Source organism: Chelonia mydas, chromosome 1, assembly GCF_015237465.2.
Source record: "Chelonia mydas isolate rCheMyd1 chromosome 1, rCheMyd1.pri.v2, whole genome shotgun sequence".
NCBI lineage: Eukaryota > Metazoa > Chordata > Testudines > Cheloniidae > Chelonia > Chelonia mydas.
Genome location: NC_057849.1, coordinates 346,031,468 through 346,054,037, shown reverse-complemented (window position 1 = coordinate 346,054,037; position 22,570 = coordinate 346,031,468). Strand labels below are relative to the sequence as shown.

The following is a 22,570-nucleotide window of genomic DNA, read 5'->3' as shown; positions in this document are numbered from 1 at the left end:
AGAGGCTAGGGACACCATTCCTTACCCATCCTGGTCAATAGACATTAATGGACTTAGCCTCCATGAATTTATCCAGTTCTCTTTTAAACCCCGTTATAGTCCTAGCCTTCACAACCTCCTCAGGCAAGGAGTTCCACAGGTTGACTGTGCGCTGGGTGAAGAAGAACTTCCTTTGATTTGTTTTAAACCTGCTGCCCATTAATTTCATTGGGTGGCCCCTAGTTCTTATATTATGGGAACAAGTAAATAACTTTTCCTTATTCACTTTCTCCACACCACTCATGATTTTATAGACCTCTATCCTATCCCCCCTTAGTCTCCTCTTTTCCAAGCTGAAAAGTCCTCACCTCTTTAATCTCTCCTCAGAGGGGACCCGTTCCAAACCCTGAATCATTTTAGTTGCCCTTTTCTGATGCCAGTCTATCTTTTTGGGGATGAGGAGACCCCATCTGTGCGCAGTATTCAAGATGTGGGCGTACCATGGATTTATATAAGGGCAATAAGATATTCTCCGTCTTATTCTCTATCCCTTTTTTAATGATTCCTAACATCCCGTTTGCTTTTTTGACTGCTGCTGCACACTGCGTGGACGTCTTCAGAGAACTATCCACGATGACTCCAAGATCTTTCTCCTGATTAGTTGTGGCTAAATTAGCCCCCCGTCATATTGTATGTACAGTTGGGGTTATTTTTCCCAATGTGCATGACTTTACATTTATCCACATTAAATTTCATTTGCCATTTTGTTGCCCAATCACTTAGTTTTGTGAGATCTTTTTGAAGTTCTTCACAGTCTGCTTTGGTCTTAATTATCTTGAGCAGTTTAGTACCATCTGCAAACTTTGCCACCTCAGTGTTTACCCCTTTCTCCAGATCATTTATGAATAGGTTGAATAGGATTGGTCCTAGGACTGACCCTTGGGGAACATCACTAGTTACCCCTCTCCATTCTGAAAATTTACCATTTATTCCTACCCTTTGTTCCCTGTCTTTTAACCAGGTCTCAATCCATGAAAGGATCTTCCCTCTTATCCCATGACAACTTAATTTACGTAAGAGCCTTTGGTGAGGGACCTTGTTAAAGGCTTTCTGGAAATCCATGGAGAAAGAAAAGGAGTACTTGTGGCACCTTAGAGACTAACCAATTACATGTGGATTCATTTAAGATTTTTATTTCATTTGATTCTACATTTTCTTTCACATAGAGTGCCCCCCCCCCCGCACGACCTGTTCTGTCCTTCCGATATATTTTGTACCCCGGAACGATTGTGTCCCATTGATTGTCCTCACTCCACCAGGTTTCTGTGATGCTTGTTATATCAATATCCTCCTTTAACCAGCAAGGTTAATGACCAGGGAGGAGTATAAAAATATTGCTCAGGCATGCAGGAGTGAAATCAAGAAGCTAGCTGCAACTCCAGGTGTGATTTGGGCAAGAGATGTTAAGAGTAACAAGAAGGGTTTCTTCAGGTATGTTAGCAACTTACTGAATGGGGGAGGCAACCTAGTGCAAAAGGATGTGAAAAAAGCTAATGTCTTCAATGCTTTTTTTGCCTCTGTCTTCACGAACAAGGTCAGCTCCCAGACTGCTGCACTGGGCAGCACAGCATGGGGAGGAGGTGACCAGCCCTCTGTGGAGAAAGAAGTGGTTCGGGACGATTTAGAAAAGCTGGACGAGCACAAGTCCATGGAGCCGGATGCGCTGCATCCGAGAGTGCTAAAGGAATTGGCGGATGTGATTGCAGAGCCATTGGCCATTATCTTTGAAAACTCGTGGTGATCGGGGGAAGTCCCGGACGACTGGAAAAAGGCTAATGTAGTGCCCATCTTTAAAAAAGGGAAGGAGGAGGATCCGGGGAGCTACAAGCCAGTCAGCCTCAGCTCAGTCCCTGGAAAAATCCTGGAGCAGGTCCTCAAGGAATCAATTCTGAAGCACTTAGAGGAGAAGAAAGTGATCAGGAACAGTCAGCATGGATTCACCAAGGGCAAGTCATGCCTGACTGATCTAATTGCCTTCTATGACGAGATAACTGGCTCTGTGGATGAGGGGAAAGCAGTGGATGGGTTGTCCCTTGACTTTAGCAAAACTTTTGACACGGTCTCCCACAGTATTCTTGCCAGCAAGTTAAAGAAGTATGGGCTGGATGAATGGACTATAAGGTGGATAGAAAGCTGGCTAGATTGTCGGGCTTAACGGGTAGTGATCAACGGCTCCATGTCTAGCTGGCAGCCGGTATCAAGCGGAGTGCCCCAAGGGTCAATCCTGGGGCTGGTTTTGTTCAATATCTTCATTAATGATCTGGAGGATGGTGTGGATTACACCCTCAGCAAGTTTGCAGATGACGCTAAACTGGGAGGAGAGGTAGATACGCTGGAGGATAGGGATAGGATACAGAGGGACCTAGACGAATTGGAGGATTGGGCCAAAAGAAATCTGCACTTGTCCTTGTTGAACCTCATCAGAGTCCTGCACTTAGGACGGAAGAATCCCATGCACCGCTACAGACTAGGGACCAAATGGCTAGGCAGCAGCTCTGCAGAAAAGGACCTAGGGGTTACAGTGGACGAGAAGCTGGATATGAGTCAACAGTGTGCCCTTGTTGCCAAGAAGGCCAATGGCATTTGGGGATGTATAAGTAGGGGCATTGCCAGCAGATCGAGGGATGTGATCGTTCCCCTCTATTCCACATTGGTGAGGCCTCATCTGGAGTACTGTGTCCAGTTTTGGGCCCCACACTACAAGAAGGATGTGGAAAAATTGGAAAGCGTCCAGCGGAGGGCAACAAAAATGATTAGGGGGCTGGAACACATGAGTTATGAGGAGAGGCTGAGGGAACTGGGGATGTTTAGTCTACGGAAGGGAAGAATGAGGGGGGATTTGATAGCTGCTTTCAACTACCTGAGAGGGGGTTCCAAAGAGGATGGATCTAGACTGTTCTCAGTGGTGGCAGATGACAGAACGAGGAGTAATGGTCTCAAGTTGCAGTGGGGGAGGTTTAGGTTGGATTTAGGAAAAATTTTTTCACTAGGAGGGTGGTGAAACACTGGAATGTGTTACCTAGGGAGGTGGTGGATTCTCCTTCCTTACAGATTTTTAAGATCAGGCTTGACAAAGCCCTGGCTGGGATGATTTAGTTGGGGATTGGTCCTGCTTTGAGCAGGGGGTTGGACTAGATGACCTCCTGAGGTCCCTTCCAACCCTGATTATTCTATGACTCTGTGATTAACACAAGGCAGTCTAGTTCACCCATCTTACTATTTAGACTTCTAGCATTTGTGTACAAGCACTTTAAAAACTTGTCACTGTTTATTTGTCTGCCCTTTTCTGATGTGTCAGATTCTGTGTGTGAATGTTTCTCGTCTCATCTGGCCCATACTTTGTCCTCTTCCATCCTCTCCTCCTGACTAAACCCTAGAGAATCTCTATCAATAGACTCTCCTCTAAGAGAAGTCTCTGTCTGATCGACGTGCGCCTCTGCAGTCATCGGCTTTCCCCCATCTCTTAGTTTAAAAACAGCTCTGCAACCTTTGTAATGTTTAGTGCCAGCAGCAGCCTGGATCCACTCTGGTTTAGGTGGAGCCCATCCTTCCTGTATAGGCTCCCCCATCTCAAAAGTTTCCCCAGTTCCTAATAAATCTAAACCCCTCCTCCCGACACCATCGTCTCATCCACGCATTGCGACTCTGAAGCTCTGCCTGCCCACCTGGCCCTGCGCCTGGAACTGGAAGCATTTCTGAGAACGCCACCCTAGAGAGCCTGGATTTCAGTCTCTTTCCTGGCAGCCTAAATTTGGCCTCCAGGACGTCTCTCCTACCCTTCCCTACGTCACTGGTAACTACATGTGCCACGACCACTGGCTCCTCCCCAGCACTCCACATAAGTCTATCTAGATGCCTCGAGAGATCCGCAACCTTCGCACCAGGCAGGCAAGTCACCATACGGTTCTCCCGGTCATCACAAACCCAGCTCTCTATGTTTCTAATGATCCAATCTCCCATTACTAACACCTGCCTTTTCCTAATGACTGGAGTTCCCTCCCCTGGAGAGGTAACCTCAGTGTGAGAGGATACCCCATCATCATCTGGAAGGAGGGTCCCAACTATGGGAAGGTTTCCCTCTGTTCCCGTTAACTGCTCTCCTTCTCTGAGCCTTTCATCCTCCTTAACAGCGCAGGAGCTGTCTGACCGGAGGTGGGACAAATCTAGTGTGTCCTGGAAAGCCTCATCAACTTACTTCTCTGCCTCCCTTAGCCCCTCCAGTTCTGCCACCCTGGCCCCCAAAGCCTGTACATGGTCTCTGAGGGCCAGGAGCTCCTTGCACCGAACGCACACATTTAAGCCACCCACCCACCGGGCAGGTAATCACACATGCTACACTGAGCGCAATGAACAGGAGAGCCCCCACTCCGCTGCTGGGCTTCTGCCTGCATTCTCTCCTACAGCTACCTGGGTTAATGATAGGGTTTTGGTTTAAATCAAGAAGTTTTGATTATAGTTTAGTGTAAAGGTTTTAAAGAATGGCAAGTGTACCTCGCCCCCTTCCCACTCCCCTGCCAAACTCCCTCTCGAAACTCCCTGTTAGCAGCCCCTGGTCGCTCGCTCCTGCTTTATAAAGCCCGGCCTCCTTGATAGCCCCGCCCCTGACTAAGGCTCAGCCAATGAACAGAGGCGTCTAGATTTCAAACCTTGTTTAGAAGTTCACAGCTTCCACCTGCCGGCCACAGCACACGGTCCTTCGGACAGACAGACAGACACACACAAGCTCAGCACCCAGCACGTAAGCCCCAAACACAAACACGCTGCAGACAGCCACGCGGCGGAGCTCGCGGTGCCCCCGGTAACCCCGGCCGCCTTGCACCGATGCCGCGGCGGCTCCTTACAGGGCCAGACCCTCCCGTCTGACGCATGACGCAGGCATGGCACTGCCCCGAACCAGAGCAGAGCCACCCTTCGTTTCCAAATAACGCCCCCTGAGCCTCGGTACGGTATTCCACCGATTAACTACCCTCCCTGTTCAGCCGCCCAAATTGGTCTTGCTGCAGCTTCCCGCCATGGGATCGCGTTCGACCTCCCTCTGCTAGGCCGACGAGCCCCTGAGCAAATACCTGTCCCCAGGCAGGTGCCGACAGCCTGGGATCAGGTCACCCCGTCGCTGCGTCTCTGTGATGCTGAACAGCCTGAGCTCGAGCCTCTCACTCCAAGGCAGGCTTCAAAGCCTTTAATCCAGTGCTCCCCACGCTTTTCAGGGTCACGCCCTGCTTTACCCTTGTCCGCACCCCCCCTCCCTCTTGGGAGCCAGAAGCAGGGACACGGCTCGGGAGGGGAAGAAGGTGCAGACAGAGGTAAGGGGGCCGAGGCTGGGGCTGCAGCTGGGGGTGGGTCTGGGGCCAGGAATGGAGCCATGGTCTGGTCCAAGGCCGGGACCAGGAACGGAGCCGCGGCTGTGGGCAGGGCTGTGGCTGGGAGTGGAGCTGCAGTCGATGCGAGGCTCGGGCTGGGGGCACCGGGAGCAGAGCCGCAGCTGTGGGCCAAGGCTGGGAGCGGATGCCGCAGCCAGGCCACAGTTGGGGGCCAAAGCTGGGCTGGGGCTGGGGCTGGAGCAGAGCTGGGGGTGGAGCAGGGCTGGGTGCCACTCCCACCCCCCTGTGACGAAGCGGGACTGTTCTTAATGTTTCCTCTGAATATTGTGGGGGTGCCTCAGTTTCCCCTAGGCAGTTCTTAAATATCTAGCTGGTGGGATAAGGGTGTATGATCATTGCAGAGCCCTAGGTGTGTGCAGGGGTCTGGACACGGAAAATGGCCAACACCCTGTTTCCTGGCACCTGGTGGCCTGGCCCTTCCCCCCTGCAAGGTGAGAGCTAAAGGGTTGGAGAACAAAGGGATCCGGTGACCTCCTGGCCCGGGAAAGGGACAGAGCCCAGAGGAGGAGGGGCTGGAGGGTGAGGTAGTTTGGGGCTGGCCGGGACATGGAGTGAAGGGCAGACGTGGTTGTCTGTCTCACTGCCCCCCAAAATGGACCCAGCTGAGGGGTCCTGTTCTCTGCACCTACAAGCTCTGTGTTAGACCATGTTCCTGTCATCTAATAAACCTCTGTTTTACTGGCTGGCTGAGAGTCACGTCTGACTGTGGAGTTGGGGGGCAGGACCCTCTGGCTTCCCCAGGAGCCCCGCCTGGGTGGACTCACTATGGGAAGCGCACAGAGGGGCAGAGGAGGCTGAATGCTCCGAGGTCAGACCCAGGAAGGTGGAAGCTGGGTGAGCTGTGTGTCCTGCAGACAGGCTGCTCACAGAGAGGAATCATAGAATCATAGAATCATAGAATATCAGGGTTGGAAGGGACCCCAGAAGGTCATCTGGTCCAACCCCCTGCTCGAAGCAGGACCAAGTCCCAGTTAAATCATCCCAGCCAGGGCTGTGTCAAGGACTTCACCCGAGGCCTGCCTGGCTTCATGGGGAGCAGTTCCAGAGCATCGCCCTGGGACTCCGTGACACCCCCCTCCTGGGTTCTGGTTCCTGGCTCTGGGGAGGGAAGCGGGGTCTAGTGGTTACAGCAGGGAAGTCTGGGCGTCAGGACTCCTGGGTTCTATTCCCAGCTCTGTCAGCGGGCGAGCACACCTCTCGCAGGGCTGGGCCTGGCATCTATTAGCCGGGTATCGGGGTGGCACCGCAGGGCTCCATTGCTGCGCCAGGCCGGCCCCAGGCTCCCTACAATCATCACCTCGTAATTAAACAGGGGCGGGGAAGGAATAACGATATGGAGGAAGCAGAGCGGCAGCACCCAGGCTGCAGGGAGATGGCTGGACAGACCAGGCAGCTTCTGGGGAGCTGGAGCCTCGCCCCCGCTGGCCAGAGGAGGGGAAGTAGCCGAGCTGCTCCCCGTGGCCCCAACCCCATCACCTGCCCTCCCCATGAGCCTGTCCTGCCCCACGGCCCTCCCCGGCTCTGCTGCACGGCCCCTCACGTAGCCAGTGCCCAGGCGGGCCAAGCTGCAAGAGGAGCTGGTGCAGCTACGGATATGAGCGTGGGGAGAGGCCCCCACCCAGGCCTCGCTCGGCGGCTCCACTCGTTACTGAGGGCCTGGTGCTGCCCACACCCTGCTGGCCACATGGCCTCACCCGGCCCAGCCAGGCAGGGAGCAGTGGAGATGCCGGGGGGGGGGGACGGGCCCTCTGTGACTCAGCTCTGATTCCTCATGGCTGGTCCCTGAGCTCGCAGCTCCCAGCCAGACGGGAACAGCTGCCCACAGGCCCCAGAGGAAGGAGAGGGGAGTGGGGGCAATCCTGCTCCACTGGGGAATGGGTCTCCCTGCAGCCTTGTCCCATCCCACTGCGGTTACACGATCGCCCTCCTTGCCCCAAGGCTGGGCTCGGGAGCTGCCCCGCACCTGTCTCCACGTCCTGCACGTAGAAGTGCAGCTCGTCGGTGATCTCCGTCACGAAGACAGGCTTGTAGCTGGTGGTTCGCGTCTTCTCCTCCAGCACTGGCATCACCTCCTCCGCTGGAGCCTCCTCATACTGGGACCAGACCTGCCGGTGAGAGGAGACTGGGGCTGAAAGACGGAGCGGGCGAGGGGCACTGAAATGGGATCAGAGTGTCAACCCGAGTTGTTGTCCGCGGGACCCCCCCGGCCCAGCGCTGACCCAGTGCACTGTGCAGCCTCCACTCCAGGGAGCCCAGGGCTGGCACAGTTGGAGTCCCATGGAGCTCCCCACACAGCTATGCAACAGCCCTGCCTGGGACCCCACTGTGCTCTAGGTGGGGAAACTGAGGCACAGGGTGGGTGAAGGGCCCTCTCCACAGGCACAGAGCACTGCTGCAGCAGCACCAAGAACTGAACCCAGGAGTCCTGATTCCCAGCCCTCTCGTCTAACCACTAGACCCCAGTGGGCACCTGGAGAGCTGGTGCAGGGAAGGGAGCCAGCCACAACCGGTGCGGCCGACTCCCTCCCCACCCCACTGGCACTAGGTGTGGGTTCATTCCCCAGCAGGGCAGGGCCCAGATACTGGGAGAGACAGCCCTGCCTGCTACGGACTCAGCCACCCCTCCAGGCTGGGGTCTTGTCTTATTTTTGGCACCAGATTTTCCCAGAGCTGATGGGCCCACTCTGCAGCCCGCCAGGTGTCCAGGCCTTTCACGCTGCAGCCCCGTGTGTGGAGAGACCTGCCTGTCTATTAACCCAAAGCCAACGCACTCCCCCCAAAAGATCGGGGCCGTCCCTGGCTGGGGGCCAACCGGATCGGACCAACGTTGGCGCATGCTCGGGACCGTACAGGAACTGGCAGCCTCAGGGCTGCTCGGGGAGCTCAGAGGGGAGGGCTTCTGGCACTGGTGTGTTATTAACCATCCAAAGCTCCCTTCCTCTGGGCCAGACTCTGCTCCGGCTTCACCACCTGCCCCTGGATGACTCTGGATTCGCACCAGGTGCAGCAGCCCATGGCCTGGAGCCACCGGGAGGGGGAAGGACCCTGGGCTAGCACAGACCAGACAGACAGGGCGCAGCACGGGCCCCAGGGCATGGCCAGGTGGCTGGGAGATGCTGGAATGGCAGTACCACCCTACCAACCCCGGCTGGAGCTGGTGCGGCTCAGGTGCCCTGCAAGGGGCTGCATCCCTTGGCATCGCCCCAGGCGGCAGTGCCCAGCCAGCCCGGCCCATGCCCACGTCCTGGGAAGGGCGCAGCTGTCGAGCGGTGACCTCTCCTCGCCCCGCCTGGCGCTCCCCTAGCCCTGCGCTGAGCGGCGCCGTCACCCCGGCGTTCAGGATGGCAGGAGCGGGCCGGGACGCTGATTGGACGTGACAGCGTGTCAAGTCCAATCCAGTCGCTCGGAGGCTGAACGAGCAGCGGGGTCTGTCACAGGCGGCCAGCGACACAGGCCAGCCGAGTTTGCGGGCGCAGCAGAACGCACACACCCCTGCTGCCACGGGGAGCAGAAACCCCCCCACGCTCGTCTACGCAGCAGACAGGGTCGGGGGCTGAGACGAGGGAGCAGCTGCCGGGGAGCAGATCCCAGCTATCCCGGCCCCACTCGGGAACGGCACAGGCTGGCTCCCTGCAGAGAGCGGGTGTCCCCCCAGCCCTGGACGGAGGGGGCACCCAGAGCCTGCAGGCCATGCAGCTGGGTTACCGGCACAGCCAAGTTGGATGGAGCTGCCCCGGCTCACGGCAGTGAGGAGGAAGGATCGGATCAGAACCAGCCTGAGCAACGAGAATGGATCAACCTGACACATGGACTGACCTTTCTCACCCCTGGCCGATCACTGGCCAGCCCAGACAGCTCCCCACAGGCTGGGGGCACGCCATGGACACCAGAGACCAGGCTCGGGCAAAGCAAGAAGCCCAGCGAGCGAGCTGCAGCCCGGGGTGCCACCTGGGGCCATGGAAAGGGCATGGCTGGCGCAGCCCCCCTCAGACACCAGTGTTGGGGCAGGGGAGCAGCCAGGCAGACGAGGCGCCTGCTTCGGACCGGGACCTGCTCTGCAGAGCGCCGCATCCCCGTGACGGGGGCTCTTTGGAGCCACCAAAGCGCTGCCCCTCCGAGAGGGAGATGCCCGTACCTAGGCACGTAGCCACCTCTGAGAACGGGGCCTGGAGTGACCTGCCACGGCCCCTCGCTGAGTCAGCCGCGGCACGAGGAACTCTCCCTCTCCACCCAGCACCGGCAGGAGCCCTCCCCCTGGAAGCCACCGCAGGGCCCCTGTGCGCTGACACCACAGGGAGACGCCGCTGGGCACAGGCAGGACGGGTCCCTGGGCCGAGTTCTCACGGGCTCGCAGTGCCCTGGGCTGTGCACTTCCCTTCACTCAGCTCTTTCCAGCCCCCTGGGTCAGCGTCCCCCACCTCCGGCGCTGAAACATGGCACCCCCGGCAAGGCTCCAGGCACCCCCAAACCACGGGGTGGCCATGCTGCGCTCACCCCACCCAGCCCCTGACCCCAGTCCCTGGTCACCCCATCACTGCCGTGCTCAGAGAGGTGCCGGACCCTGGCCACCCATGTAACCGGGGATGCCTCGCAAGCCCTCTAATCCAACCATCTTCCCATGAGCAGCCTGGGCCGGATCCAGGCTCAAGGCCTCCGTGGCTCGGATGACAGCTGCTGGCTGAGTCACGTGGGGGGAGCTGCCGACTGGACACGGAGCCTGGCACCCTGGAGAACTGGTCTGTGGGAAGGGGGTTAACCAGGAGGGAGCAGGGACAGAGTACCCCCTTGCCAGCCACACCACGGGGGCACGGTGACAGCAGGGAAAGAGGAGCTGCCGTATGGCGAGGAGGCAGCTGAGAACCAGGAGCCGTTGGCTCCCGCCACGTGGGCTCCCTGAAGCATGAACGTCCCAGCTCACGGACCGAGGCAGCCACCATCCTGGGGAGGAGCTGACAGCGGGGCACCCAGCCGGGCCTTGCATCCATGGCACCTGAACCAGGGGGCTGGCCTGCCAGGGGAGCCAGCACCTCCCGCACCTACTGCCTGTCCTCCCGCCCCGGGCCAGACGGGGCGTCATTCCAAGCTGCCCCTGGGTTGTGAGGGGCTCCAAGACCCAGGCTGGAGGAGCGACGTGATCAGTGCTGGTGAGATACCGCGGTGACAGGCGGGCACCTCCCAGGACAGAGAAGGGGGCGTGGGCATCTGGGCGAGTGGCGCCCATCACAACCCAGTGCTGCGGGCTGCCGGAGCTACAGCCCCTGGGGTCCCACGTCTCCTGCTGGCGCCGCGGCTGCTCAGGCCTGACTGCATGGGCAGCAGGGGACCCCAGCTCCACTCGCCCGCCCAGCATTGGGCTCTGTCTGGCCGGGGGAGGAGCCCACCTGCCATCTCCCAGGGACAGAGCTGTGCTGCCCCAGCCCTGAGGCCCTGCCTGCGGGGCACCGAGCCCGGGCTGCCCGCGGGGCACCGAGCCCGGGCTGCCCGCGGGGCACCGAGCCCGGGCTGCCCGCGGGGCACCGAGCCCGGGCTGCCCGCGGGGCACCGAGCCCGGGCTGCCCGCGGGGCACCGAGCCCGGGCTGCCCGCGGGGCACGACACATGCAGAACCCTAGAGGTGAGGGACAGCAAAGCCTGACTCCTGACTAGAGCCCATACCCCAGAGGGCTCCCCGCAGCGCACAGCCCAGGGCTCTGCCCAGGCCGCGCCCAGGGTCAGTGGCACACCCTGGGCTAGAACCCAGGAGTCCTGACCCCATTTCCACACACACCCCCTAACCCACAGACCCCCGCCCTGGCCCAGAGTGAGGAACCCAGGCGTCCTGACCCCACCCCCAACGCACTAGAACCCACTCCCCTCCCAGACCGGGAGAGAACCCAGGAGTCCTGGCGCCTGCTCTAAGGGCTGACCCGGGAACACAAACCTGACATGCACAGCTGTGCCGGCGCCGGCAGGGGCAGCCCGAAGGGCAGCCGAACAGCTGCTGTGCATGGCTGCGTGAGGCAGCTCGGGACCAGGGGGCCTGGCCAGTCTGTCACCGCTAGGAAGGACATGGGGTGGGGGGCTCGGTACAAACACAGTCTGCCCCTGACAAGAGCCAAGGCGCGGGCAATACGGGGCCCAGCCCAGACAATGCCCATGGCTGGCACAGCCACGCACCGCTGCTGGCACCGGGGGGGCCTTGTGCTCACAGCACCAGCCACACCCATCGCCAACCCCTCCGGCCCCATGCCGGCTGTAACCATGGCTCTGCAGAGGGGGCTCTGCGACACGCGATCCCGCTGGGAGGGGATGGAGAGGGCTCTCCAGGGCACGCTGCCAAATGCAGACTCCAGCCTTGGCACATGGGGCTATGCCAGCCCAAAGCAGGGTCTTACGGTGCTTATCGAGGGCCAGAACCCTGGGCTCCTTCGGGGGGAGCCGTGCCGTGGGATGGAAACACCGAGCCAGCACTGTAATCCTATGGCTGGGGAGGAGACCCCCCCAGCACAACCACGGGGGACGTTGTAGCCCATGGGAACGCACTTGCCAAGCTCAGCCCAGCCCCGGGGAGCACAGGCTTCTGGGGACAGATGCCTGCTCGTGGAGCCCCTGGGTAGCCACGTCAGAGGCTGGAATGGCTCAAGCTGGGCCTGGATTCTCTGCAGTCCAAGCCAGGATGGAAAGGGGCCGGCGTCGAAGGGAAAGACCGAAAGGCACTGGGGGCAACTGGAGCTGAGACGGGAGCCGGACAGAGCCGGGGTGCTGCCGGGACTCCAGTGGGGCTGGAACAGAGTCCCTGGGCTGAGCACAGTGCCGGATTGGCCGGGGCGGGCAGGCCTTCCGCTGGGGTACAATGGCAGGGCTCCACCAGCTGAGGATCTGGCCTGGACGATTTGGGGATTTGATTTACCTGGATTCTCAGTGCCTATGCCGGGGCTGGTGGGACCGGGACTGCCCCTGAAGGTAGCTCTCCTCCCAGGAACAGGGCGGAGCGATGCGGGATGCCCACCCCCGACCGACACAGATTGACATGAGCGCTGGCTAGACTCTGCTCTGCCCCTGCCGTGCTTGGGCACTGCACCTCGAGCTGCTCCTTGTCTGGATCCTTGCCAGCCTGTAACAAGCAGAGGGCCCCTGGGCTGGGGCTGCAGCGAGCGGAAGGCAGCAGGGAACAGGACAGCCCTCTAGGATCATCCGGTCCGGAGGCCAGTGCAGGGCTGCTCCCCCCACACATGCTCAAGTCCTTTGCCCTGATACAAAGCGTCCCGGGCATTGGGGCTTCCCAGCCCCTGGGGAGACGATGCCCCAGCCCGGAGCGTCTCGCTGCCAGGGGGTTTGCTGGTATCCAGGCTAAATCAACCATCTCCACTCTCACCTCCTGCTCCTTTTGCAAATCACTGCTGCCGTCAGTCACCAGTGGCACATTTAGCCGGGTGGCACTGGTGTGTGCTGCCCAGCGCTGCCAGCCCAGAGGGGCCAGGGGTCTGCCCGCAGCAAGCACCCAGGCGAGGGGGCAGAGATCGAGCAGGCCCGGCCCTTCCCGGCCAGGGGAGCAGCTCACTCTGCTGGGTACTGTTCAGCATCTCTCCGCCTGCCCCAGCCAGGGCTGCGGGAGCCTGGAGCCGGGGTGCAGACAATGGCGGCTGCAGGGACCCCGCAAAGGGACACAGATCAAGCATAGGGAACATGCAGCACCGCGGAGAGAAGAGAAGCCGCAGGCGGCGAGCCCAGGGCAGGGACACAGCGCGCAGGATTCACTCGTTTGCTTTCTGACAAGTGAACTCCCAGCACATGTGAGGTCTGCCAGCCTCTCCAGGGGGCTGGGAACCAGGGGGGGCAGCCGGACAACGCTGGGGACCAGGGGGGCACTCAGGAGGCAGCAGCCTCTGCCCGCTCCCCCAGCTGGGCTAGGGAGTGGTGGCACTCTGGGTAACCCATGCGATCCTACAGCAGCTAGCCTGTGCTGTGGGTCACTTGATCTCAAGCTCAGCTCTCAGACATGAGGGATAAAGCGGGACTTAGGCGCGCTGGCCCCTGCTTATCAGAGTACGCACACGGTCATGTGAGCTCCCCGCATGCTGCCCCAGCTGCTGAATCAGCCCTGGATGTAATTAATGAAAGAATTAAGTGGACTGCTGGCTGGAGCCCCAGGGGCCCCGCATGCCGCTTGCAAAGCACTCCCAACAGAGCACATTCAATTAAGCCTAGAAGACGGCTAGCTGGCTCCGCGCACCACGGGGGCTTCCCTCGAACGCGGGAGGCTCGCTGCCCACTCCCTGAACCCCGGCGCGGGCTGGGTGCTCTGCAGAGGGGGCGTTTCGGAGGGGTTCAAGCTATGTACGTCGCTGTCACTCTCCCCTTCCCATCAGCACCAGAATCTCGTCCGGTGCAGCGTTGGCTGCTGGCATCCCGCTGTCACAAGGCAGGCACTTGGGATCCAAGCAAGCCATGGGATGTTCCTCTCCCCGTTCACAGAACACCCTCCTCCACCCCGATCAGCCCTTTTCAGCTCACGGCTGTGGATTGCTCCGCGCCTGGCAGACCTAGGAGGTGCCGTGCTGTGAGTGGCCTTTGCGTTCGTAGGGCACGGCATGGCTGGGGAGAGCGTGCGTATTCAGCCCATCTGACTGGGCAGCTTTTGAGCCTGCCTGCTCGTTTGCGGCATGAGTAGTGCTTTGGCAGCGCGGCAGCCGAGTGGATGGTGTCCAAAGGCAGCTCCTGTCGGCTTACAAACATTCCCTCAATCTCTAGCTCAGACAGCTGCCCGCTTGGTGGGGTTCATGAAACCCCGCTTGCTTGCTCCGAGCGGTAGCTGGTAAGTGACAAGGTTAGTTTAGGCCAAACTACATGGAATTCATTCACCCCCCATCAGCCCTGCAGTACAGGCCACGTGGAACCCTGCGGAGGCCTGACGCTGGACTAGATGGGCCAATGGTCTCGAAGCAGTAGAGGAGGTGGGGACTCCAGACCTGACCTGGGACAAACAGGTGACCCACTTTAAGCATTAGGACTGTTTGGAAGATCCCTGTGATTCAAATCTCACGGCTGCCCTGTCCCCCCTTCCCCTAACACGCCCCTCTCTGCTTATTAACTAAACCAACGCCAGACTCACTTGGCCAGGCGCTCTGCCCTCTTGGGCTCCCCCTCCGGCTCTGTTCCAGCCGCTGTCTCCCACCTTCACCTGCCAATACCCACAATGGCGGATGGTATTTAAAACCTCAAGCCATGCAGCTCTGTTCACTGGAACGCCAGCCAACCCCTGCAAGACACTGTGCCCAGCTGGGCTGCTTTGCCGCCCGCTGCCTGAGCTCTGGATGTCCTTGTTACCCAATACCCACACGTTCCTTGAGTCCTGCTCGGCTCCCAGCCTCCCGACAACTTGCAACATTAAGTTCCTGTCACGGAGTCCCTGGGTGATGCTCTGGGTGATGCTCCCCATGAAGCCAGGCAGGACTCTGGGGAAGTCTCCTCTCGGGGAGCAGCCTGTCTGCAGGACGTACAGCTTCCACCTTCCTGGGTCTGACCTCGGAGCATTCAGCATCCTCTGCCCCTCCGTGCGCTTCCCACAGCGAGTCCGCCCAGGCAGGCTCCTGGGGAAGCCAGAGGGTCCTGCCCCGCAACTCCGCAGTCAGACGTGACTCTCAGCCAGCCAGTAAAACAGAAGGTTTATTAGACGACAGGAACATGGTCTAAACCAGAGCTTGTAGGTGCAGAGAACAGGACCCCTCAGCTGGGTCCATTTAGGGGGGCAGTGAGCCAGACAACCCCGTCTGCACTTCACTCCATGTCCCCAGCCAGTCCCAAACTGACTCCCCCTCCAGCCCCTCCTCCTCTGGGCTTTGTCCTTTTCCCAGGCCAGGAGGGCACCTGATTCCTTTGTTCTCCAACCCTTCAGCTCTCACCTTGCGGGGGGGAAGGGCCCAGGCCATCAGTGGCCAGGAAACAGGGTGTTGGCCATTCTCTGTGTCCAGACCCCTGCACGCACCTGCCCTCTAGGGCTCTGCAACGATCATACACCCTCACCCCACCACCTAGATACTAAAGTACTGCATAGGGGAAACTGAGGCACCCCCACACTATTCAGAGGAAACATTAAGAACAGTCCCACTTTGTCACATCTCTCCCCCCTACGAGACCAAACTGAGCGGGGTCACTTTAGCCAGTGACCTGGGGAAGTTCGAAGCCACCAACGTTCCCATGGATGCCCCAGCATCTCTCCCATTCCTTGGTAGGAGTTACACCAGGCCCTTCCAGTTTCACGCCCTCCCTTAGGTCGCGGGTGGTCGATAGCACTCGCAGGCCGCAGGTGGGAAGGTTTATGTGGCCCGTGCCCTTTGGCCACCCCCAAAACCCCAGGGGGTCAAACTGGGATTGGGTCTTCTCCCCAACAAGCTGGCCAAACACAGCCACTTGGTTAGAGGACTGTTTAACTTTCTTAACAGCTTTCACTTCATCTGAGACCTTCTCAAAGCTATCCACCCTGGTCTTTCAACAGGACAGTCAGTGGATCCATTCTCAACAGAACATTTCTGGCTGTTAGGAACTGAAACTTTCTTGATTAAATCACTTTCACACCCTTCAGTGGCAGTAAACTGCTTGCAAAGACTCCATGAGGATTCCTTTCCCTAGGGGCTTTTCTATGCAACAATTCACCCCTCACAGAAATTCTGCTCTTACCCTCTTTACCTAGGGCTTGCTCTAGAGGAACACTTTCCTGAGCAACAACAGACCCTTTCTGGGTCTCCCTTACATCCAGAATCACCTCTGGCCCATCCGGCGGATTCCTACACAATCCCCTTTCAGGCAAACTGACAGACTTCCTAGAGAAAAGGTCAGAAGCCTTCTCCTTCCCTTTGCCACACACAAGTTCAGGAATCTTTTCCTTCTTGCTACAGGTTTCCACACCCTCAGTAGGTAACACAATCACACACCTTCATGCTCTCCTTGTGCCCTGGCTAGGATCTCACCCTGATCAGACAGGGTTGCTCCATCCTTTCTCAACAACACACTAGCAACAGGCAAAATACAAGCACCAGAATTGTCTGCTGAGCTTTAAAAGCCTAATAAGTGCTGCGTGTACTAAGCCACAAGGGCACCTCCACACTATTCAGAGGAAACATTAAGAACAGTCCCGCTTCGTCACAGTTCCACCAGCTAATTCGGCTCCACGCGGAGGAGGCTTTCCCAGCCTCAACTCTGAAGGTGCCGCTGTCCGTTTCGCTCCACGCCCCCTTGCTCTTGTCCGACAAGATGGGCTCCGGAGCGCGGCCAGTTCGGGCCGCAGCCTCGCCGTGCAAGGAGGTGTGCAGGGACTCGGGTCACGTGCAGCACCCCCAGCCTGCCTGCACGCCAGGGAAGGGCATTTCCCTGCCCCACGGCCCTGGCCTGCCCTCCCGCCGGGACATGGGGAGCTGGGCCCTCCCCTTGCATGCTGATGGGCTGGCCAAGGACCAAACCCAGATGCTCTTCCACTGTTAGCTGCAGCCCCACTGGAGCCTGCCCCATGGTGCTTATAGGACCCCACCCCGCACACAGCCAAACTCGGGAGGCTCCCAGGCAGTTGCTGCCCCACAGACGCATGTTTCAGAGCTACCTGACAGTCCATGTGGGGCTGCATGGGTCCCAGTGGGGCAGCAACCCCCCCCACACCGCCCCGCTGGGACGGCTCCGCCAGGGCAGGGGGCGGATCAGCAGAGAGCACCCGCTCGGATCCGGGCCTGCAGCAGATGTCAACTCAGGAACCGGCCATATCCCCTGACTGGCCCGGCGGGGTGAAGGAGCTTGGCGCCGGGATGGACCCGCCAGGCCACTGGATCACCCCGGCCGAGATTCCTCTGGGGCGTCCGGAGCGGCGCCGGGGCTGGAGGTGGCGCCTGGGAAGGGGCTGGGGGCGGCGCGGGGGCGGCGCAGGATCTCCAGCTGGGGCCACACGGGACCATCCCCACGCCCCGGCCGATCAATTCCAAACCACTGGCGGAGTTTGGGCATCAACGGCAGGACCCGACTGGTTTGGGGGGAGTGAGGGCCACACGGAGCCCCTGGTGTCTGGTCAGCAGAGCCCCAGCCTCCGGCACGGCAAATTCTCTACGGATCCTAGCAGAACCTCACCCCTTCCAGCACCCCCCCCACCATCTCATCTCTCGCCACCTCCCAATACAGCTTAAACACGCCGACACCTGGGGGGTAGGTAGGAAAGGAAGGCACTGGAGGGGCACATGGAGCCCCTGGCATGGGGGAGGGGAGGAACGGGGGGAGGGGAGGAACGGGGTGTGATGAAGTGGGACTGTTCTTAATGTTCCCTCTGAATACTGTAGAGGTGCCTCAGTTTCCCCTAAGCATGTCTTAAATCTCTAGGTGGTGGGATAAAGGGGTGTAATGGTTGCAGAGCAAAGGGCCAGGGTACATAAATGGCCGACACTCTGTCTCCTGGCAACTGATGGCCTGGGCCCTTCCCCCCTGCAAGGTGAGAGCTGAAGGGTTGGAGAACAAAAGGATCAGGTGCCCTCAAGGGACAAAGCCCAGAGGAGGAGGGGATGGAGGGAGTTTCAGTTTGGGGCTGGCCGGGACATGGAGTGAAGGGCAGACGTGGTTATCTGTCTCACTGCCCCCCAAAATGGACCCAGCTGAGGGGTCCAGTTCTCTGCACCTGCAAGCTCTGTGTTAGACCATGTTCCTGTTGTCTAATAAACCTTCTGTTTTACTGGCTGGCTGAGAGTCCCGTCTGACTGCGGAGTTGGGGGGCAGGACCCTTTGGCTTCCCCAGGACCCCGCCTGGGTTTACTCGCTGGGAAGCGCACGGAGGGGCAGAGGATGCTGAATGCTCCGAGGTCAGACCCAGGAAGGTGGAAGCCATGTGAGCTGTGTGTCCTGCACCCGAGTCCTATCTGGCTTCGTAGGGGGCAGTTCCAGAGCATCGCTCCGGGACCCCGTGACACGGGGGGCACACAGAGCCCCTGGCATGGGGGAAGGGAGGGTGCACAGGGAGTCTGGGGGCAGAGGGCGGGGTACAAAGCACCCTGGTGACTGCACTGAGCTCAGCCGCCAGGAGCAGCGGAGGGAGTGACGCCCCAGTTCGTCACCCCAGCCCAAGGGGAGCCAGGTGCGGGGAGAGGTGGTGACCTGGCCTACCCAGAGAGGCAGCGCCGGAGCTGGGAACAGAACCTAGGAGCCTTGAGTGCCCCACTACAATCCTAGGCCCCGCTCCCTCCCAGAGCCATCTGCCTGCTCACGCCCTAGCACCTGTCCCGCTAAGAAGGCACCACGCTGGGAGCAAAGGAGGTTTCCCCGGCGACCTCTCGCCTTGCCGCTGCGTGATGGAGCTGGGGGCACGACCGGGATCTCCAGGGATGCAGGGACATCTCACCAGGCCCGCGTGTTGTGCAGGGCCTGTCCCTATTTCTGGCCGGGGTTGCCCCAGGGCGGAGGGCAAGGGGCTGCCTTCCCCAGGGGGACAAGGCAGCAGCAGCTTGCCCACGTCAGCTGGTCGAGGCAAACCCCAGGCTGCTCTCTAGTGCCCCCCGGGCAGGCCCCAGAAGGCCGTGGCGGTGCAGCCGAGCGGGATCCCACCCCAGGCCAGGCGAGTGGGTATTGCTGGGCTGGGACCCATGCTGGCACGTTCCCAGCGTCCTCCCCTGCTCAGCAATCCGCAGGTGGGCACTGCCAGCCGCCTGGTCTCCAGGAGTCGGAGGGAGGGATGTAGAGTAAGGAGCTGGGAGGACAGCTGGGCTGGCGGAGGCTCCCTTCGCCCTGGTGCTGGGGGACGCAGCGGGAGAGCCCCAGGCAGGGAAGGGACCACGCCCCCTCTCCCGCGGAACAGCCCCCGTCTCTTACCTTCTCCTTCTTCTGCTTGGCGGCCTCCTCCGCGGCCAGCAGGGCCTTGTAGTAGGAGCTGCGCTCGGCCGTGAAGTGCACCTTGGAGAGCGCATGCTCCACCAGGGCCACCGACAGGTTCGCCCCCTCGATGTGCAGCCAGCCAATGAAGTTCCCGGCCTTGTCCATGCCCTCCACTTCCACCTCCACCTGTGGGCACAGACGGGCAGGCCGGTTAGCGTGCGGCCAGGGAGAGCACAGGGAGGGGCGGGGCCGGCGGGTGGGGGAGTACGGGGGGGGAGCTGGGGGAGCACGGGGGGGTGGGGCCAGCGGGCACAGAGCCGAGTGGCAGGAGGACAAGGAGGGACAAGAGGAGCACGGGCGGGGGGCTGGGGGAGCATGGGGGGGCAGGAGGAGCATAGGGGAGGGCAGGGCCATGGGCACGCAGCCGCAGGGCAAGGGGTAGCACACCCCCAGCTGCAGCTCAGCCACTGGGGCTTCGCAGCCGCTCCCCCGAGGGGCTCCCCAAAGCACTCCGGCTCCCGCCCGAGGGCTCGCGTCGACCGCTTGGGAAGGAAAGCCTCTGCCCCACGGACAGCCACGTTCCAGCAAATTCTAAATCACTGGGCTCTGTGCTCAGCCCCACGCTGCCTCTGGGCCCGGCGTGGTTCAGCAAAGCGATCAGCGCCGACCCAAGCACCAAGCAGACAGCCGGGGGGACACCAGGGGCTGGCAAGGCACCCGTCACTGGCACAGCCTGGACCCTAGGCCAAAGTGTTCCCAACAGAGGGGCCAAAACGGCTGTCTAGGTCCCTGCTCTGGCACCAGGGTGAGCAGCCATGAGGGTCGGGGAGGGGAGACGAGCGTCTCCAAACACAGCCCCTGCCCGCCCCCCTCAGTCCCAGCCGGCCGAGAACCAAGGGGCGGAGCAGCCGCCGGGGCAGGCCTGGCGCACGAATCGGCGGGGCAGGCGGGCTGCTCAGGGACGAAAGACATGCCCTTCCCTCGAACGCTGCGTAAGTCCCCACCCGCAGAGAGCCAACGGTGGGGGGAGGGGCTGGCGCCGGGCCAGCAGGGGGAGACGCAGGGCCCCCCTACTGGAGCACCCCCAAACTCTAGGCTGGCTCCCACAGCACCCTGCCCACCAGAAGGGAGGCTTCCAAGGCCCGGCCGTCAGATGCTGCCACCGGCCCCTGCCCGCAACACCACGGGACCATGTGGGAGTTTTTCTATGTTTAGAAGCCGCTGCGTGCCTCAGTTTACCTCTACGTGTTGCAGGGCTCCCTGGGGGGTGGGGGAAGGATTAAGTTTGCTCTCAGGGCAGACTAGGAGACACAGGTGTGTCTGTGGCGCCCAGCTGGCTGAGCGCCCTGAATGGGTCATTAAAAGGCCTGGCCAAGGCCGGCCCGTATCAAGGGAAAATCCCAGAAGACCAACCACCAGGCCTGGACACCTGGCGAGCAAGGCCTCAGAGGGAGGGGGATTTCCCCACCACCCCGCAGGAAGCTGGGCACAGACCCCAGCTCGAGTACAAAGGCAGGAGAGAGGGGATGAGCCTGGGAATGAAGGAAGCAGCCAGAGAGAGGGGGCCTGAACCTGGGAGTCACCACAGCTTGGCTGGGCTCTGGGCTGAGCAGAAGAGCCTCGAAGGCCCCTAGGCCGTGTCCCGTTGGCTAATACACCCGGCTGTCCTGATCACGCTGCGTCAGCCTCCCTGCAATGCGGCTGAGTGCACAGCTACCGGTACCGTGGCCTTGTCTCTCCCAGGGCCCATCTCGGCAGGACTCGCCCAGCGGAGCGGGAGGCTGGAGCCCCGGGTTCAGTCTCACGTCATGGTGAGGCCACGTGACCTACCCTGGAGGAGGAGTGAGACCCCGGGGGGCTGGCACATTACAAAGGTTCTGCCCAAAGACTGGTCCAAAGCTGGGGGCCCGGCACCGGTCCAGTGGCTCCGTGACACACGGGGCGGCTTTGGCTGAGAACGGAGCCATTGCTAAGGGCTTGTCTACACTGGGATATTCAGGAAAGTAAATCCGCTTGAACTAAAGGTGTGATTCAAAGTGGGTCAGTTAAGTCGTATTAACCCCATGTGGATGTTCTTTATTCAGACTTAAAGTGGCCTAAATTCAGTTTACTTCATTCACCCGCTGGCGCCCCACCCTGCTCTCCTCCCAGACAGCTGCTCCCCGCACTGCACCCACTCCCCTCCCCCAGCCATGGGGAGCACAAGCCTTTAATCGACTCGTCTTTGCTTCGCTGAGTCACTTCCCTGGTGCCTCCTCCCCTGCACGGAGCTGTCGGCCTCCCAGATCCAGGAGCCAGGGCTTGAGGCTCCCGCGCACACCTTACACGAGTGCCAGCAGATGGTGGCGCCCCATCCATGGGCAGCTGGCCCCCTCTGGGTTAAGGGGGCTGGAGAAATCTCACCAGGCCGCACTGCCGCCGGGCACCTGCCAGCCCAAAGCCCTTCCCAGCAGCAGCCGCACGCCAGCATCCTGTCTCCAGCTGACCCTGCAGGATGTGGTTCCCCACGTCGGGGCGTGGCCGGGGCACCATGGCACGTGCTCAGACGCTTGCAAACAGTGCAATGGGCCCCGGGGACCCCACGTAGCTGGTGGATGGCGCCTCCTGCAGCACTGCTCCCAAGGTTGTGCTCCCAGGGCCTCGCGACAGCAGCAGCCGGGGGGTCCCTGGCAGGCCGCCCACCCCCCGCTGACCTGGCTGGTGCCAGCGTCACTTGGGAGATCGGATGAGCTGGCTAAATGAAGCGGCCTGGCCGCGAGCATCAGAGAGAGTGGGAAGAGAGCTCAGCCAGCAGTCGAGCGCGCAGCCCCGAGCACACTGCACCAGGGCCCTCTTCTCCTGCCAGTGCAGCACCACAAAGCTTCCCGTCCATCTGAGCTCCCCTTGTAAACACGGGAGACGCCAGCAAAGAGCAGCCCTTACGATACGGCGCTGGCCTCAGGGAGGCAACAGAAGTAAGCTTCGGCGCGCACAGTCCGAGCGGGGACGGCCGGAGACGCGGGTCTGTTCGGAAGCCTGGCACGGTTTGCTTGCTGACCCTGATCTACCGCACAAGAGAGCTATGAGAGCGGGAACGACGCGTAGCTTTCAGCGCTGCAAGGTACAGTTACGGTTTGCCGCGCAGACGGACTTCCCGCCCGGTGCAATGCCATGTTAATCAATCACTCCCTCCGCTCTGCGCAACCGCAGAGTGCCCGCACCCCGCAGTAGGGGTGCCTGACACCCAGACTCAGGCACGGCGCCCGCCTCTGGGCAGAGCCCGTGCGTCAGAACCCCTGCTAAAGTCACTGCCTTTCTTGGCAGCTCCCTGCTCCGGAGATCACCAGCCGTGGGCAGCTG

General features: G+C 60.5%; 1 protein-coding gene across 2 annotated transcripts in view; it reads right to left on the bottom strand.

Annotated features, from left to right (window-relative positions):
- SND1 (staphylococcal nuclease and tudor domain containing 1) overlaps window positions 1-22,570 on the bottom strand; it is a 480,324-nt gene that overhangs the window by 4,988 nt on the left and 452,766 nt on the right. For both annotated transcript variants that reach the window (XM_037889493.2, XM_037889494.2), the window contains exons 17-18: window positions 19,229-19,417; window positions 7,384-7,525 (exon numbers count right to left, since the gene is read on the bottom strand). In XM_037889493.2, coding sequence (XP_037745421.1) covers window positions 7,384-7,525; window positions 19,229-19,417 — 331 coding nt within the window. The remainder of the gene's footprint in view (window positions 1-7,383; window positions 7,526-19,228; window positions 19,418-22,570) is intronic.